Source organism: Atractosteus spatula, chromosome 6, assembly GCF_055471065.1.
Source record: "Atractosteus spatula isolate fAtrSpa1 chromosome 6, fAtrSpa1.hap1, whole genome shotgun sequence".
Lineage (NCBI taxonomy): Eukaryota > Metazoa > Chordata > Actinopteri > Semionotiformes > Lepisosteidae > Atractosteus > Atractosteus spatula.
In genome coordinates this window covers 56074564-56093027 of record NC_142711.1, presented here as the reverse complement: position 1 = coordinate 56093027, position 18464 = coordinate 56074564, and the positions used below count along the sequence as shown (strand labels likewise).

General features: G+C 34.5%; 1 protein-coding gene across 1 annotated transcript in view; it reads right to left on the bottom strand.

Annotated features, from left to right (window-relative positions):
* ralylb (RALY RNA binding protein like b) overlaps positions 1 to 17121 on the bottom strand; it is a 53878-nt gene extending 36757 nt beyond the window's left edge. Inside the window, exon 1 of the mRNA XM_088918908.1 lies at positions 15735 to 17121. Within this exon, the coding sequence (XP_088775034.1) occupies positions 15735 to 15768 (34 nt within the window). The 5' untranslated portion in view covers positions 15769 to 17121. The remainder of the gene's footprint in view (positions 1 to 15734) is intronic.
* Between the last annotated feature and the right edge of the window lie 1343 nt (positions 17122 to 18464).

Genomic DNA, 18464 nt, shown 5'->3' with positions numbered 1-18464 from the left:
AACCACTCCACTGCACCACCGTGCTGTCCAGAAGCGCAAACTTCTCCGTCATTAATGATTTTAACTGTTTACATGGCTGCATTGCTAAATGTGGTGTAATTTAATTTAAGAAACCAAACACTGTGGTATTAATAAAGATGAGTATTACGAATAATCTGAAATATTTCTAAAAAACTAAATTAAAATACCACCCCCCCCCCCCCACCTTTGATAAAAGCCAACCCGTCAAACCCACGCACAAAACCTTCAGTTGGCAGTCCTGCTAATATGCCAATAATGAACATAGGTTTCTCCTATTGCTTCTACCGAAAAGAGGACAATTCAGACCATCAGGATACGAAGAAATAGTTGGGAGTTCAGTTTTTTTTTTCTACAACAATGTACTGTATTACAACGGTATTTAAGAAAAGCTTAGTACACAAATTCCAGTAGAAAAACGCAAATAAAATCTTCCTACCGACGGCGCAAGTCAATAATGTTAATAATGTTTAAAAACAATGTACCGGCTATGTAGCGCTGTTCGTACAAGTTGTGAATTTAACTTTTAAGTAACGCACTTTAGGAAATCTAAGATTATAAAGCCCAGGCCTACTAAATTATCTAACAAGACAAAACCAAATAATCCATTTTTTTTCTTAAAATTAAAAAAGGGGTTCTGTTTTTTATTTGATAATTATATGCACGTCTGCATAGTAGGTTTAAGACAAACTGCCTGAGTTGCTGAGCATCCATACATCTGTGAACTACTGGGGAAAAAAAAGACGAGAAAAGTGATACTATTTGCTCATCACATCAAAAACCACCGAGTTATTTTAACAGGTCTGTGCATATGATTTGTTTAGAGAATATAATTCACTTCATCACCTTCTATAGTAAAATACTGTACTACAGTTTTAGCGAAGGACTTTACCGTCTACTCACATCTTTGGTTCCGACGCTTTCCTTTGTACATAGTCATGCTAATCAAGTCCAGTTTTCTAGACTGGGAACAATTTTCACAACACCAGCGATTTAAAAAAGCAACGGAGCGCTCTGCCTCTTCTCCCAAAGATAGACTAAGGTAAGTACCAGTCCTCCTTTATCGGGGTTTATACCATTCACAAGCCACTAAAGGGGTGTTGCTTTGTGAATTGTCGGTTATCCTGCCAGCGCACAACTCAACTAGCTGGGAATTTAACAAATAACATTCTACAGCTGCAGTACGCACCAACATTGAGATCTCCAGTTGTAAAGGCTTCATAGAAAGTCTGCAATATCCGGTATTTATTGACTAAAAAAACAACATTTTTTCCATAGAAAAAATATTTCCCCCTGGAAAACTGAATAACAAATTCACATTTATGATTCCCCTACAAAAGATCATATTCTCCCTCTCATTTTAAAGGACCCTCTACAATGAAAACATTATACATGAAATATTTATTTTAATCAGGGTTTAAGAAACTCATTCGTTAAAGAATTTACGAACATGTAAACGCTTGCCAGTGATATTATTTTTAATTGTCGTTAGTCTGGTAAAACTGTACTTGCAGTTAGTAGTATTGTTATTTTTTTATTAACACAGGAGACCCCAGACTGTTACAGAATGCCTGAGGCTAAATGCATTTTTTTTTTACTTTCCAATTCCCAGCATAATAGTTTTGTTTACCTCGACAAACTTGGCTTTTGAAAAAAAAAAATAAAACTACACTGTTTTATTAGCCAAACCTTCAAAATCTACAACAATTAACCTATCTTTTGCCATGAATACTGGTAACGTTTTTCATTAGTGGAAACGTCCTATAGAATCTTAACGTACAGTGTATATCACGAAAATTATAGCCGGTTAATCACGCTATTGATCCATTTGAAGTTCCTAAAACAAGTTTGGTTTTATCTTTTAAACTTATGCTTTATTTAGCTTTGCACATATACATTAAAAAGCATAGCGTTTTGTACGTTTTTATTAGACGTTATCTGCCTTGATATTGAACTTGCGCAATTAGCAGCACCAGGAAAAAAAGGCTGGTTACCTTTTTACTAGCTTCAGTAACAGTATATGAAGTTGCACACCATTACTGCCCATGTCCTCTGTATACTATATATATACACTAATGTGTAATACTGTATATAAATGTATACCTCTATAAAACAAATGCAAAGATAGTGATTGGGAACTTAATGTAAGACTTCATAATTATAAATGCTGTAGTGTTTTGACAAACCAAAGGTGGTTTCAAAAAAGTAGTAGCCATCCAATCTATCCCATTTAGTAGCAGTTATATGATCCAAGAATCTCATTGTGTACTTTCTTGAAGGAAGCCAAAAGTTTCAGCTTCACAAACATGATTGGGTGGCTTGTTCCACACACCGCAACCCTTTGCCCTCATGTAAAAGGCGCTCGTTAAGAAAAGTTATAACCATGTTAATAAAGAAGACAGCATTGCTCTGGAACCCTTCTAGAGAAGGGCCGTCAGATACATTCATGCATTTACCATCTATATGCTATGTCTCGGAGGGGACCTGATACAGGTTTTCAGTATCGTCAAAGAATGCAAAGTTATCCATATGGCTTTTTTCCTAAATCAACAGTGAATTATGAAATAGAATTTTTAGTTCCTTTAAATCTTTTCAACTGCAAACAAATGCTGGTGGGAATCAGAAACAAGTTATCTAACCATTTCTTTCAAAGCGGAAACAATCACTTCTTTATTGTAACAGCTGAATGAAATCCTCGGATCAATTAGCTACTGTTTTAGTGGCCAAATGATGACAGTCTCATCATTATGTTCTTTTGTTTTTCATTAAATATTATTATTTTAAGGTTATTTTTTAATACACTGTAATACCATTTAATCTTTTAAGTTCTGATCTTTTTACTATTAGTGGTTTGCATGCTGTTGTTTTGTAAATCATGTTTTTCAATAATCAGGTTATAGAAATTGTTAACACACAACTTTGCAGTTCCTGTTGATTCAGAATTGCATATAAGAGAATACATTTCATAGCCAAATAGAGCATCTTTGGTTTTAAGTGTGAAAATGTGAGTCTTCTGCAACATCAGACTCTAATGTGTGAAACTTAACCACAGTTGTTCTTCCCTAAAAACTTCATACAGTGATTCAGTTTTTGCCACTGTGCTTTGCAGGGCATCAATTCACATTTGTTCACTTAGCAGTAAACTGAATAATACATCATAACAAATTATTGTCATCACAATCACAACAGCAAAATGTTACTCTAAGCACAACAAGCACAAAATATACATCTGTTTTACATTTCATTTGTTCTGGGGGTCTTACATGCAATAAAAAAAAATGTTTTCTGGTTAAACTCAATGCTGCCGCATAAAGCGAACTGGCAGCAATAAAGATGTGTAGTTGTAAGCAATTAAAGACAAAAATGTAGGTGTACAATAGCACTTCATTGCTAACCAACAAATTTTATATTACTATATTATTATATTACTATTAGAAGAGTGCAATGTAGACTCCATTCACTCTGCTAAATCAGCTCTTAATTTATTAACATGTTTTAGTAACTAAAATGAATTATGAAACATTTTTAAACTATAATATCAATAAAAACGTGTCCTCTATTTTTTCATTTTTTATTCTAAAATACTTATTTTTTATTTTATTAAAAAGTTTACACACAAGGAAAGGCCCATTTTAATTACCTCTTCATTGCCAATTGGGTCTCTTTTCTTCAACGACTAGTCAATATTGAAAATGGGAGTGTAAATATTATATCTTTCTGAGAAGACCTTTAATCCCTGTATTTCAACACATTATCCAAACAAGAGTGTTCTGTTGTTCTTTTTGACTTTTCAATCTCATTAGTCAGGTTTAAGACAAAAAAAGTTTCCCCCCATGCATCTTATTTTTTGGGGTAAAAATCTGCACTGATACTATCTGTATAATTTTGATCTCAGTTGCAAGGGGACTTGGGTTGCTAGGGAAACATAAGGAGAGAGAAGATATGTTGGCAGTGTGCTATTTATTCAGCTTTATCTATCAGTTGCTATGTGGCATGGATCTTTATATTTGTAAAAAAAAATGTCTGAGTACTTGTGCCAACTGAAGAAAAGCTAATTGCAGAGAAAATAGTAAATCTATTCGAAAATCTAGTTTTGATTTCTGTATATACTGTATGCAACTGACACCTTGCTGTCAAAAATACTAAAACATTGTCAGTTACATTTTTCATTTGGGGTTAGTCTTTTTCTTTTTTCTGTCATAGTCTATGATAAATTTAATTTTGATGTATGAGGTGAAGTTAATTATCACTCATGGTCTTGTCATGTTAGTTTTCCTTTGAAGAATCTGTATATTCACCACATATTTAAAACCTTACAACGGTACCACTGTCTACGCACATACTGTATAGGCCTCGAGGCAGTGTGGCATTTTCTGCTGGGCTGCCTGACAGTAAGTGTCATTGAAGCATGTTACTAGGTATTAGGTATTGTATTAGGTAACATTTCATTTTTACACAAGAACTGTCAATTCATTTTTTATTAATTTGTGTTAATATACACACCTTTCTTTTGTTTCCTTATTATTTCTAAAACTGTGCATTCCATTGCGTATATTTGAAATAAGTCTTTCCTATTTATCATACTGCTTAAAAATCTCATGTTATTAAATTGAAAATGTTTAAGCTTAATCAGACTGACATTTTGAAGCCACCTTTTCCTTATAAGTGCCGATATTTTAAAGTTACAGTGTATTTTCAGATATCATTTGGATTTTTTTAATCAGATAAAACTGAAAAAAAGTTCGTTTTTAATAGTCATATTCAACTAATTATCATTATGAGACTTACATTATAAGAGATACTGCGTACAGTGAACAACAATCCATATTATTTAATGTAGTATTTGTTTTATTTCTCCATTTTCTACAATATAACCTCTCCTCAAACTAAATAAAGCATATTTATGTTTGGAAATGTGCTTTTGTATTAGCATAACCCAAATCTTCCTGTTAAACTGGAAGAAATATGATTTTATATTTAAAGGTATAAAATAATTATTGCATGGTTGCACTCTTGCTAGTCTTTGCAAATCCTTCCATATACTATAAGTATTGTACATCTTTTTCAAAGGAAGAATTAATTACAATGAATGCCATTACAGACAAAAAATATTTATTTGGAACATTTATTATTAAATAAGAACCAGTGTGTATCTGTGTGGTCTCATTGTTGGTTGCACATCACTATGAGAAGTCTAATTTTATCTAAAAATAAACCTTACATTCTCACTTTCACTAATCTAAAACCTGATATTCAGTGAGACTAAAACTTCGCTCCCCAGTGAATCTGCAAAGATCATTGTAAAAACAGTAGGTTTAAGTCTTGAACTGTAGGTAAGTGCTATGTTAAAAATCCATATACTTTTTTTAAAGTCAATCAGTCTTTGTTATAACGTTCTTTGCATCAGGTTGCCAGAGAATACTTTAAATAATTATCTGGAAATTATTTGCAGGTATAGTAGAAATATATATCTTTGGGGATTCAAGGGCCAATGACTACCAACCCCCCAGGCAATGCATTTAGTGATGAAAGGCATGTTGTGGACTGTGATTTAGTCCAAAGGTATTTCGCCCTATGTGCCAACCACCAGTGGGCAGGTTAACTGATCTGAAATCTGTATATGTTATCAAAGGTCCTAAAAACTCTTAATCTAAGGGCAGAATGCTGGTAGTGTACTGGGGCACTCACGGAGGTTTGGGTATCCCGAACATAGTGTCATATGTCACCTGGACACAGACTCATCGCCAGATGTGGACCCCAAGGCGAGAATCCAGCCAGTTGAAAGATTAATTAATGGGGTAGATGTTTGTGTGATCAGTATGTATCTGAGTTGAATGTATTGAAAAGAAATTGTGTCAATCTGGCATACAATTTCTGATCTGAAAAAAATATTCTATAGACATATTTTTAAAATGAGGATCAACTGATAGTTTTGATTCAAACATTATACTACATCATGTGTTGTACTGTAGATTTAACTTTACAAGAAATTAGAACATAAAGAACTGAAACAAACTCTTATTGACCTAGTATGGTACCACAAGACTGCAATCACTTCTGTTCTAAGTGTTTTTTTTCTCTGTGGTTATTTAGATCTCAGCACTGGATGTGATTAATAACTACGTACTGTAGGTAAAAATATAAGTAAGGTCCCCAACAGGAAGAGGGCCCAAGGTTGAACTTTTTATTTAAAAGGAAATAATGACAAACTGTATAAGTTTGAATCCCCTGCCATTGAAACTGTAAAATTAACTGTTAACATTAACGGTTTTACTTGTGTCAGAATATTTCAAGACACACTAAAGGACCCTTAATTGATTGAACACTGTAATTCAATATGCATAGATCAATGTTTAGTTGTGCGTCAATATAAAACACCTAACATCTAAGAGGACATGGTTGTATTATGACCTCATTATATATTATGTGTGGATAATATTATTATGCAATAAAAAAAAACAAAATAATTAAATTGACACGTTTATATTTGTGAAACATACTGTATTAAAATGATTTACCTGGAGGGACACTTCTATTATCGGAATTATGCAACACCTAAATCTTCTGAAGCTCATATACTGTACGTAAACTTCAATGTCAAACTAAAGAAAGTCCAACAGCTGTCTTTGCTGTAGACTGACAGCTTTATTTTCTTTAAAGTGCAATGAAAAAACAAAGAAAAACATTGGGTTTTTTTGCACAGATGTTCAAATGTCTGTTTGAAGGATATGCTCAGGAGGTTTCTCAATTAAAAACAAACTGACATTACCAGGAAAGAAACATAATCTTATTGAAATGACAAATGTTTGACAATGATTTCTGAAAGATTTTGGGTTTGATTAAAAGATTCTCATAAATTAAATTGAATTGCGTATTCAGTTTTTGTTTGACTAGCCCTCAGTTGATTCTCCATTAAGATGTTAGACTAATGAATATGTTATATTTACAATTATAATTATATTATATAATTTATGCAGATATATAATAATAATATTGTGTGTCCTAAGTCCAAGTGAGCTCCAACTTTGTACCCAGAGTCCAGATTGGTTTTAGGTGCCATGAATTAGGGGCTAAAGATCACATGAATGTTGACTAACTGTGGCAAAAGTTTATTCAAATAGTAAATGGAGAGCTTAGTTATACTGAAAACCAAAAGAAGTTCATAGGTTTTAAGAATGTTAGAACATTTAGATTATTGATGTTGAACTAGCATTGCTGCTTTGCTGGGGACCTGGGTTCGATTTTGAATCTGGGATGCTATTTATGTGGAGTTTTTATGTTCTTCTTTCCTTTGTTCACATGGGTTTCCTATGGGTGCTCTGGCTTCCTCCCACAGTCCAAAGATATACTGGTAAAATTAGCACTGGTATGACTGTGTGCCTTGGCATCCCCTCCAAGGTGTATACCCCAGATTGTGCCCTTTGCTTGCCAGCATAGGCTCTGACTTGGGTGAAAAAGTTAGAAAATGGATGGATGAATGGATGTTGAACTTCATCTTCATCGTTTTCATCTTAAGTAGAACATGGGCTAAATGTCACTCTCTTTTTTGCTGAACTTTCCTATGTTCTTATGGTAAATGGTAAATGAAACTTATTTCCAAATGAGTTTCTATTCTCTTCTTTATTATCTGCTTCTCCTAGTATGTAGATAGCAATGCAGGTAAATTAGGCATGTATTGTATTTCTATGTATGGTGAGTCCTGTACATTAATGAACATACTATATATACAGTATACAGTATTCATCATCATACTACCAAAAGCATACTAAAAATAGATCCAGTGCAATTTATTAATCATTTATCTCACATCGATTTTGTTTTAGTTGCATCCAACTTAAAAGTCATTGATTTATATCCAGAGAGATCAAAGTAAGGCACAAACAGTCATGGTCATCTTTAGAGCACTACACATTAGATATTATTAAAACACAGCAATGGCACAGCTTTAATCAGTTAGAAAAGATGTAATCAATTTTAACTCGGTGGTACTCAAAAACTACTAGACCAGTGCAATACCTCTCCTGGATTTCACAGCAGGAAGGTCAGGAAGTCAATAACACATGCCAGCGTCGTTAATAAAAGAGCTTTTACCATAATCAACATTATGCTGCGCTCACTCAGCAAACTGAAAGAGTGACGCTTCCTGGCCCTATTTAAAAGGACTCTCAAGTATAACAGGTGGTATTATTATGACACAGCGGCACAAATTAGAACAGTTATCACAGTGTTACTACAGCTAGACAATGAAGTTGGTCTCCAGGACAATATTTACACATATAAAGGCCATGCCCATAACGGCAACAGTGCAGAATTCTTATTAAAAACATGAAATGGATGAAACACAGACACAAATCTTCAGGAAGCACACCAACACCCAAAAAGGTGTTATTTAAGTTTCAGAACTCAACTATAGACACATCTCTATGTCTGTGTTTCAGCACCATGTTGCACTATCTTCCTTCCGGCCAAGCCTAACAGTATCCGCGTACAAATACAGTAATACACTTATTAACAAATATAAACAAGACTTTTTCTTTGCTATTCTCAATTGCACCTTCCAGTTGTAGCTAAGAGGGCTATTTTTCATCAGCCATATCTTTTCAAATCAGAGCTATAACTCAGTTAGCCCATGGAAGTCTGTTCCAGGCTGTGTGAAGGTATGCTGTCACACGAACAATGAAGACAAAGTGAGGAGAACTGAAGTGAAAGAACCATTTGGGAGCTGTAATTTTAGGTATGGTGTGCTCAGAAGTATGCTTTAAAACTGTATGTGTTTTAAGATTTACAATTTGTGGAAAGCAGGCTTTGACGCGGTAAAATAAGAGTTTAAGAGAAGTACAATGGAACGTCCTATTAGAAGGAAACAAACGATACCTTTAATTACTTATTAACCAATAATTACATATTGATATACAGTATATATTACAGTATATTATTATATATTACACACAAATACACCACATGAACTATGAAGAATATAAAATTAAAGGCATTGCCAAATCTGAGAATTTCAAGATCACAGACAATAGAAGAGACTAGGGAAATGAGTGGAAGACTTCAAGGCATCTTTTAACAAAAAAATAGATGGAATTCTTTCATTTTTATAATGCTAGGGACCAAATGAGTGAGAAGGGTTGAATATCTTCCCCCCCTTTGTGACCTTTTTATGGTTTAAAATAGGAAATAGGAACAGATTTCAAGCATTAGGTCAAAAACATCTTTAATAGGAAATAAACAGAGTAACATTTGAAAAGGTGCAATGACAATGATGAATATGCTGAAATACAGTAAGTAAAAGAACGAGCCCTTTTCTCATAAGCAGAGAAGTATAAACTAAACTTTGCCCAGAGGTCCCAAGGGAAAAACAAAACAACAATGAACGAAGTAATAAAATGCTTTTACCATGCCAGGAGAATCGGGGAAAAATGCAAGAAACAGAAGAAATAGAAGTGACTGGTCTAACGTGAGTTTCAGGTGATTCAGTGTAATACAAATGTAATGAACTACAGTACCTGAAATATTGCTAATAGAGAATGATGGTGAAAAATACAACTCTAGTCAATATGCTTCATTCTGGAGAGACAGAAAAGAAGAGTTGGAGATGTAGCAATATATACTGTATATAAAAACATTCAGGTGCAGGAATGCAACCTAGGTGAGAGCAGTTAATATAAAACACACCTAACTCTTTTAAAATTAATTATATGCCAACAATAAAATGCATTATTTAAAAACAGAATAATTATCTTCATATATAAAACTACTACTCATTTCAGAATCATGTTAAAACCTACATTTCCACAATATACATTTATATGGAAGTATCTACAGTAGTTTATATATGAACACCAACAATCAATTATTTCTGGTTGTCTCCACAAAATGACAACTGTGAGACCGTTTATAATTCATTTTTGATTACATTAGAAACTAACTTGAAAACATATATATATATATATTTTACTTCATGAGAAACAAAATTTCTAAATTCAGGGAACCGCGATGAAGTAAAAAATAGCATCTAATTATGCTAATTTATTTATGGAGAAATTGCAATAGAATTATCTATCCATTAACAGAAAGACTATTTCTGGTTAGTGCTGCATGCAGATTTATATATACTGACAAGCACACAGGAACGTATTAAAGATACAGTACTAATCAACCTACACACCATGTTTTTGATAGGTGGGTGGAAACCGAAGTAGACAAGCAAATTCTAATGCCAAAAGTTCCAAACATCTGTGAAAGTGGGAAAGATCCATCACATTGGTTCATGTTCATAATAATAACAACACATATATAAATCTCATATTTAACCTCTTGATATTGGCCTAATCTGGCATGACAATTCCGGGGAACTACAATGATTTTTACAATAGATTATAGAAGCTTAAACAAAATTTATTTTAGTGTGAATTCAAGTCAGACATCTAAAGTATATTATACCTTTCTCGACATACTGCTTTCCAACTCTGATACAGTAGTAATTGTATACCTTAATATTATGGTGAATGCATAAATTTGCTTCTTTAAAATGAAATGACTTAAGTGAGGTTTTTTGTGGTACAAGATTACAAAAACAGCAAATAAAATTTTACTTTGCAAAGTGAAATATTGTCCTCCAATATAAGCCACAAATTTATAATCCACCTTTGTTTGTATTTTTCTACTACTGGAAATTCAAATAAAAAGCAGAAAGGTCTCTAAACATTTGTATTATTTCTTGTGATTCATACAATTGTTTAAGTACTACAAGCTTCTGTAATAAACTTTGTTTTACTCACTAATTTCAAGAACTGTAGCAGGAATTGGCAAAAGCCTTCAGTGTTTGGACAAAGCAGAAATATTCAGGAGCAGGTGTCTTATCATGCTCTTGAAGCAGGGGAAATGGATGAAAAAAATTATTCTGTTTGTCAACATTACAGAGAACAACATTATTATGCATGGAAACAGGTGCTACTGCACCTGGGTCATTACCATTATTAGTATTGCGAACAGGAAGCATAACTCAAATGAATCATGACTGCATTTAAAAGCCATACATTAAGAAAACTGTAAGCAATTGAGCTGAAAAATTGAAACCACTGAACCTGCAGTTTCATCACAGGGAATTAATGACTTCTGCCTCTGTACAGCTGTAGCACTCATGCTAGTAGCTAGTGCACTCCATCTGGTGGACTGAACCGAAGTATGCACTGAGAACACCTTTTCCTATTTTATTTATACTGTATCCTCTATACTGTAGCTGTCTTTATGACTCCCCCACCTGCTACATACAGATAAAGTAATAATATCTTTCACAACACAAAAGGCTGTTTTTCTGGACTGTTATATTTGGCAAACTTGAATTGGCGTTGTCATAATATATATAGAACGCATTCAAAATGTAAAGCCAAAATGTAATACAAATTAAATAATCAAAAAATCTATTTTGTTTTAGCAATTACATTAGCAAAAGCCATTTTTGCTAAAGCCAATTTTCAGCAAGCAGCAGTTAAAACTGTCACAAGTGTCTCTTGCTAAACTAGTGGTAAGATATTGCAAAAAAAAAACAATGTGCTATCTAATGAGCATCAGGACTATAAAAAAAAGAAACAACATAAGTGGTTTTCTGCTTCACAGCACATCCTAGCACAACTTATTGAAAAAAAGAGAATACTACCTTGCTTCACTGGATAATGTAACTGCCAAAGCTGCTGTTCAGTGAGAAACAAGGCAACATATTCAGAAATCGTGGAACAAGCTTTGTGAACACACTCTGGTCTTTTTTTTAGGAAACTACAAAGACATGCCCTACATGTCAGCATTCTGAGGATGGCATCATCAATAATGATAAGCAACAATAGATAATTAAATGTGATACAATTGCTGCCTGCATTCACATAACACTATCATTTCAGACATCACTTTTTCTATAGTCTGATAGATCTCCAGTACTTGTGCACCTTGTTAAAAATTCCGTCAGGATGAAAATATTATGGATAATCTTACCTCTGACAAAACAGCAGCAAATGATGGCTTTCCACCAGAGCTGCTCAGACAAGACCTAATGAAACTTTTGCATGTCTGCATGAAGGCTGAATTCTCCAGAATGTCAGATATGCCTTTATTAACCTTCAGATGTCTTTGATCTAGTCATCAGAAGTGACAATTAATAAGCTACTGTCAAAAATGTGTTGTCCTGCTAATGTTTTACTGCATTTTTACAAGTTGCAAACAGCCAAACACAAAATGTAAAATAGCTATTTCCTGAGTTTGGACTAGACACTGCAATGAAACAGGACTGAATACTAGCATGAACAGGATTTGGCATTTTCTTTTCTCTCCTTCTCAGATAGGCACTTGGAGCTGATGATTCTTGGATCCTTATCACGTCTAGGATAGCCGGAGGCTCATTCAACAGAAGACGTTTCCTTCAAAAAAGCTGAATGTGTAACCCTTTTTAGTCAGTAACTTGTTTTTCGCAGATGATACTGCCTCAATGGATGGATAAGTTCTCTGATATACAGTATGGACAAAATGTGGAATGGTCAAGAAAACTAAATGGTAAAAAAAACTGTGTTGTTATCACAGGGTACTGATACCCCCTTATATTCACAACAACAAAGTGGTTTTGAAAACTTTTAAAAATATTTTTTTTTTAAATCATTTTGAGTCATTTTGCCATTTTGGATGCACCATTGCCAATCCTGTTAACCTTGAACTTGATTCATGTATTGGAAAATGTGTGGCAAGTTTAACATTTGCCTGGAAAAACAGGGTTTTTCATATTTCCAAACGTTAGTGTCTACAGAGCTTCCATTCTGAGTGAGTGAGTTACTCTACTCATCTGAAATCTGAGCTACCTGCTTGGCACATGGACACAGATCAAATAATTTCCATATTCACCGTCTTTGCAAAGTTCTGGGCATACAATGGACAAAGGACATGACAGACAACCAAGTCCCCCAAATCACAGACCTTTAATGAATCCAAACATTGTGGGATGCCTGAAGGTTGCACTGGCCAGGCTATGTTTGAATATGTGTAATGTAATAAAAGTGCCAAAGTCCTGTATTTATTGGCTAGTTTAAAGATTGCCCTTGCACAAAAGGCAGACTTGGCCTTTGCTTAACAGTAAAGGTTAAGTACAGTCTGAAGAAGTTCAAGATACCCAGAGATAAATGGCTGAATAAAAAACAACTCATGACAAGTGTAGGGACAGCAGATGCAGGACAGCAAGACCTCTCAAATACCCACTTACGAGCCTTTTTTTAATGCAAGACTTTCCAGACTGTAGTTATATTAACTCTAATTATTTGGTAAATTGTTTTAAAATGTACATATTTGGAATAATTGGAATCATTATTTCAACATAGTAATCCTTCCTTATTTACATTTGGTGTCAGTGCGAAATATATCATCAATGATATTTTCCACTTTCAGCCTTGGAAAAAAAGTTTTTTTTAGAAACCATTTGATATTGTCACTCACAAAATGTTAATTCTTTTATTATAAGCTATGTAAGCATGTAAGCATGCTACTGGGATGTGAGACATGACCTAATAAAAATTGTGTCAAAATATATAACTCAAAATCAGGCTGAGACAAGTAAATAAGCGCCCCAGAGGTACTTTGGAGGCTGGAGTATATCTATCAATTACATACTAAAAGAAGTCTTAGGGTCACAATTGGACATAAAAGGAATTCTCCTATGTTACATTAAGACAAAGAGGGGTATTACATTAAATGTACGTCCATCTATTTTCTAACTTTCTAATGTAGGTCTGGGATTGTTTTGTGTCAGTAGCAAATACCCTTTGCAAATGTCTTTACTATTGGCAGAGAAAAGTATTTGTGGATATCCCCCATTTGTGAGACTTTTTTGGAAGCTATCCCCACAGGGTATCCTGGACTTTCTTGCAAAGATGAGGCAATTAAAGAAAGATATTAGTCCCATTCATTTCTTACCACATCAACCACATCTCCAAACACCAGCTGTGTCACTGTCTGGAGGTGGGTTAAAAAATGTTATGTCCTATTGGAGAAAATTGTTATTTATTTATTGTCTTTGTTATGGAAAAAAAGGAGTTATTGTTCTTTGCAATCCTCTTTCTGCCAAAGTCCTTGCACCACCATAAGGGGAAGAGCAGGTACAGTATTTGTTATTTTACGCACTATGAGTTTTGCAGTGTCTGTACAGAAGAAGTGGTCACCACTGTCACTGGCAAATCTGCAATATCACAGGTGACTGACAAGTCATGGATCACTGTCCTGAGGCCCACCGAGCTTAGCCTGGCTGACTCAAGCCCAACCAGCTCGTACAGCCAACTCCCCATCATTTTGGGGAATTACATTCACTACAGCTAAAATAACCCCCAAACCAAATCTTCAGATCAGAGAAGTCCACACTACAGAGTTGGATGTGCAATCTAAAAGAGGACTTTTACTGCTGGTGTCTTTGAGAGGTCCTATTTGGAGACATGGGAGGCACACCAGGGGGCATGGCGATCTAATGAGCAACTGTGGTGTGCTGTAGTCTACTGACAGAGAGACTAAACATATTTTAAAAGAAAAGGTGGCCTGTATTATTCATTTTGAAAATTTCATTGACATGAATATTAACATGTAAGTCTAACAGACCCTATTTTGAAGTCGTGGAGGCAAAAAAGAGACAGTATAGTTATTGTTTTTAGATTAAAATACATATATATAGCATACACTAAAATACACTTCTACATTTGGTCATAGTAATAGTTGCAAGGGCTGAGATGCTTGGGGATGAGATATTATCTGGATCATTTTTATGAAGGTTAGATGCCAGGCTAGATCTAATTATACAATGGACACCTACAGTAAACAGTTGACAGCCACATAAACTAGAGGAAATTCACTGACCAAATCATAAAGCATATGGTAATAACCCCTAATTATCTCATTCAACTCTAATTAAAACAGGAGGTAATCTAGATATCAGGCTAAGTTTAAGCCTAATGGGAGGCTGTAAAAATCACTCAGATATGAATTGCCATTAGTAGTGATATATATTGTAAATGTACTTCAATAAAAAAAAAATTATATGTGAGAGAACACATGATGAGCTTTCAAATTTATTTATTTTTCTAAAATGAAAATACTGACAGGCATTCTCTGTTAGTTTTACCCCTGTTTTGTTTCACTTCAAATTAGCAGACTAACATATGTTCATAATCCAGTGGTTTACAGAAGAGTAATATTTGATGTGCAGACACAAAGCAGCAAAGAGAAAACATATTTTTTAAATAAACTTGTTCAGAATACATTACTGTCTGCGTTATATAATTTTACCCAGGCGAAGTTATTGAAGGAGCCACTCATGCAAAGAGCAGAGTGAATTTGAGCAGTGTGAGGCAGCAGGGGTGCCAAATCAAGTCTCATGTTATATAATGTGTCCTGGAATTATGGTACTTGAAATGGCATATATATATATATTTCTTTTGAGATATTTATAATTCCTGAGTGACAACTCCTTTGCAAAAAATTATTTGCAACTTTAGCCCATTGTAGCAGGTTGGAGTTTCATTCTTTTTACTACACTCCACCATACAGGTCACTATTTGAAAACTCTACCAGCTACTTTTCTATCGTCCTACTTATAAACCGACCCCAGAAATTCCATTTGCCAGATCTGTCTTTCACTGACAGCAGTAGACAACATGATGTCAAGCTACTGTATACACTGATTTTCTACTCACTGATTCTCTTAGGGCAGTTTAGATTTTGTTTCATCTGTCTTTCTACTCTTCATCATAGCTCCTTTAGCCAGTCTTCATGTTTTAGTAGAAAGGACCAAGGAGAGATTGATTCCATGCTGAAAAGTAAAAAGAAAAAAAGCACAATGTTTTGGCTGTGGCAGAGAACACAAAATGAGGGATAAGAAGAACAAAAGAAAGAGTGGGAAAATGGGAGGGAGTGGTGAGAAAGTGAGTCCAAAGAAATGGGAACAGATATCAGGGCATGTGCTGAACAAAATGTGAAAATGAATGGAGAAATTAGAAGGAAATTAGATGGCCATTGTGAGCTGGAATAAGGTATGAAACTAATTTGGGCTTCTGACGTCTTTCTGGAGTAGGAGTCTTGAATCCCTGTGAAATGACAAAGATAGAGAGATCAGTGTAATCATGACTAGAAAGGTAAAATTAGGAACTTGGAGAGTTCACTGATCCTCGCTGCGTTATATTTTAATGCTCATTCTAAGCATTTTTAATAACTTTGTTCCAACAAAATGTGGAATTCAGAAGCAGCCTTATTGCTCATTAAGAATCAGCCTCAGATTTGAACCATCAATCACTGTCTTCTCTTTCAGCTGTTTTCCCCATCTGCCTTGGCTACTTTTAAAACATAGGAATACAAGAAAGGATAAAAAGGAGATGGGGCCATCTATCTCTTTTGGTTATGACCAGCATTTTGATCTGAGGATTTCATCTAGCCATTTCTTAAAAGGAGCCAGGGTGTCAGCTTAATAGTTTTATTCAGACTGACACAATGATTTGTGTAAATGGTTCCTGTTCCTACTGTTAAATATTCTTTGCTGCTGTTTCCACCTTTATCCTCTGGTTTGCTTTTCACTATTAATTCTAAAGATATTCATTAGTTTGACAGTGGATTGTTTTTGAATATTCAGAATCAAGCCCCTTTGTAGTATTTAATGTTCAAGACTAAAAGATAGGTCAAATGTGGTCATTTGTTTAAGATCAGAAATGTATGTCAGTGTTCTCTTGACTGATTCTAAAGCAGTGATATCTTTTTGTAATAAAATGACCAAAACGGAACACAATATTACAATTAAGTAACTGTATTAAGTGCATTGTACAATTCTAACAATCTCTTGTTTTAGCATGCCCAGTTCCCAGTAGGTTCCCAGTTACCTACAACAGTTACTTCTTGTGTCACATTGTAAACTACTCCAAATCAGAAAACGGTGAACTTTCAGATTCTGGAAAAGGATTGAAAGGATACACTCACATAAAAGCCTGAGACATACCACAGGGAAATATCCAGATGCAAGTTTATTTAAATGGGAAGTCATCAATAGGTTAATTTATTACAGAGCTGACAGTTTGCGTACAGGAAGATAAGAATCTGCGTACAGGAAGATAAGAAACACAAGAATATGTACTCTAAAGCATTTTAAAACTTAGGATAATTATTTGAGACACTTGTATATTGAATGGAAAAAAAACATGCAGGCCAGCTTAAACATTTGGTCACCATGAATTAAAAAAAAACATAAAATTGTACCCCTGTAATTACAATGTGTGCCACAGTGTGGCACTTTAAGACTATATATTATACTGAACAAACAGAAGCAACTGTAAAATAATTTTATTTTCACTATATTAAGGCAGCCTGTTTTCCCAAAATTTATTAATTAGAACAAGTGCATAAGTAATCTTATGTAGACTGAAAATTTATGATTAGCATTTCAAAGTTAATAATCAGGTAAATACTTTTTCTCCTGAGATGTGAACAGTGGGTGAATAAACACATAGAAATATCACTGTACAGTAGGAGCTTGACATTTGTGGGTGTTCAGTGCAGAGAACCAGTGTGAATAGCCAAATTTGCATATAACCAAACCCACCCCTATATGATGTACACTACTACAGCATATAGATGTATGGTTAAAAGACGTAAGCCTCCCTTTAATGATATTCAAAGTACTAATGTATTGGTTTAAAATTAATTAAATTCAACTAAAACAAATGGCAGCAATCACAAAATTAAAGAAATCAGATATGAATCCGTCTGAATCTGCATCCAGTGCATGCCTGTGCTGTCTTTGCCTTCCCAGCTATTTTACCTGCTTCATGACTAGCATGCCCCACTGTACTGAAAAGGGCAACAAAACTATTAGTGAGCCTGTAGAGTCATTCCCCATGCTGCCAACACAAAACTGGGAGTGTTCATTACAATACAAAAGCAAGACGACATTGAGATGTGGATGCTGGGTAGTGGGTAGGGGACAGAGTGAGGATCACTCACTAGCTAGATTCGTCTCACAACCCCAGTCTGCTGTGCGGCTAATTTGAAAGTTGTGCTTAACGACCTTCAGCTTTGTTTCATCCTACTCTGCTCTTCTTCCATTCAAAAAAACCTGTTGGCCAGACCGAATCACAAATAAGCGAAAGACCTAAATGTAATTAATTTTGTAAGGGAAGGGAACCTAACACTTTTCTGAGACAGAGAAATGTTTTGTTAACTAAATGTACACAAACTATTGTTGCAAACAAACATTTTTATGGATAGTTTCTCTGAGTTTGTGCTAGTAGATGACAGAAATTTTAAAATTGTTTGCTTTGCAATACAAGCAATTTAGAAAAGCTAAATACTCCATCTTTCCCTCTGGTGAGGGAATACAACATGAAATAATGAAAAATAGTTTATTCAAATAAATACCTGAGAAATTTAAAAAGGAAATTTAA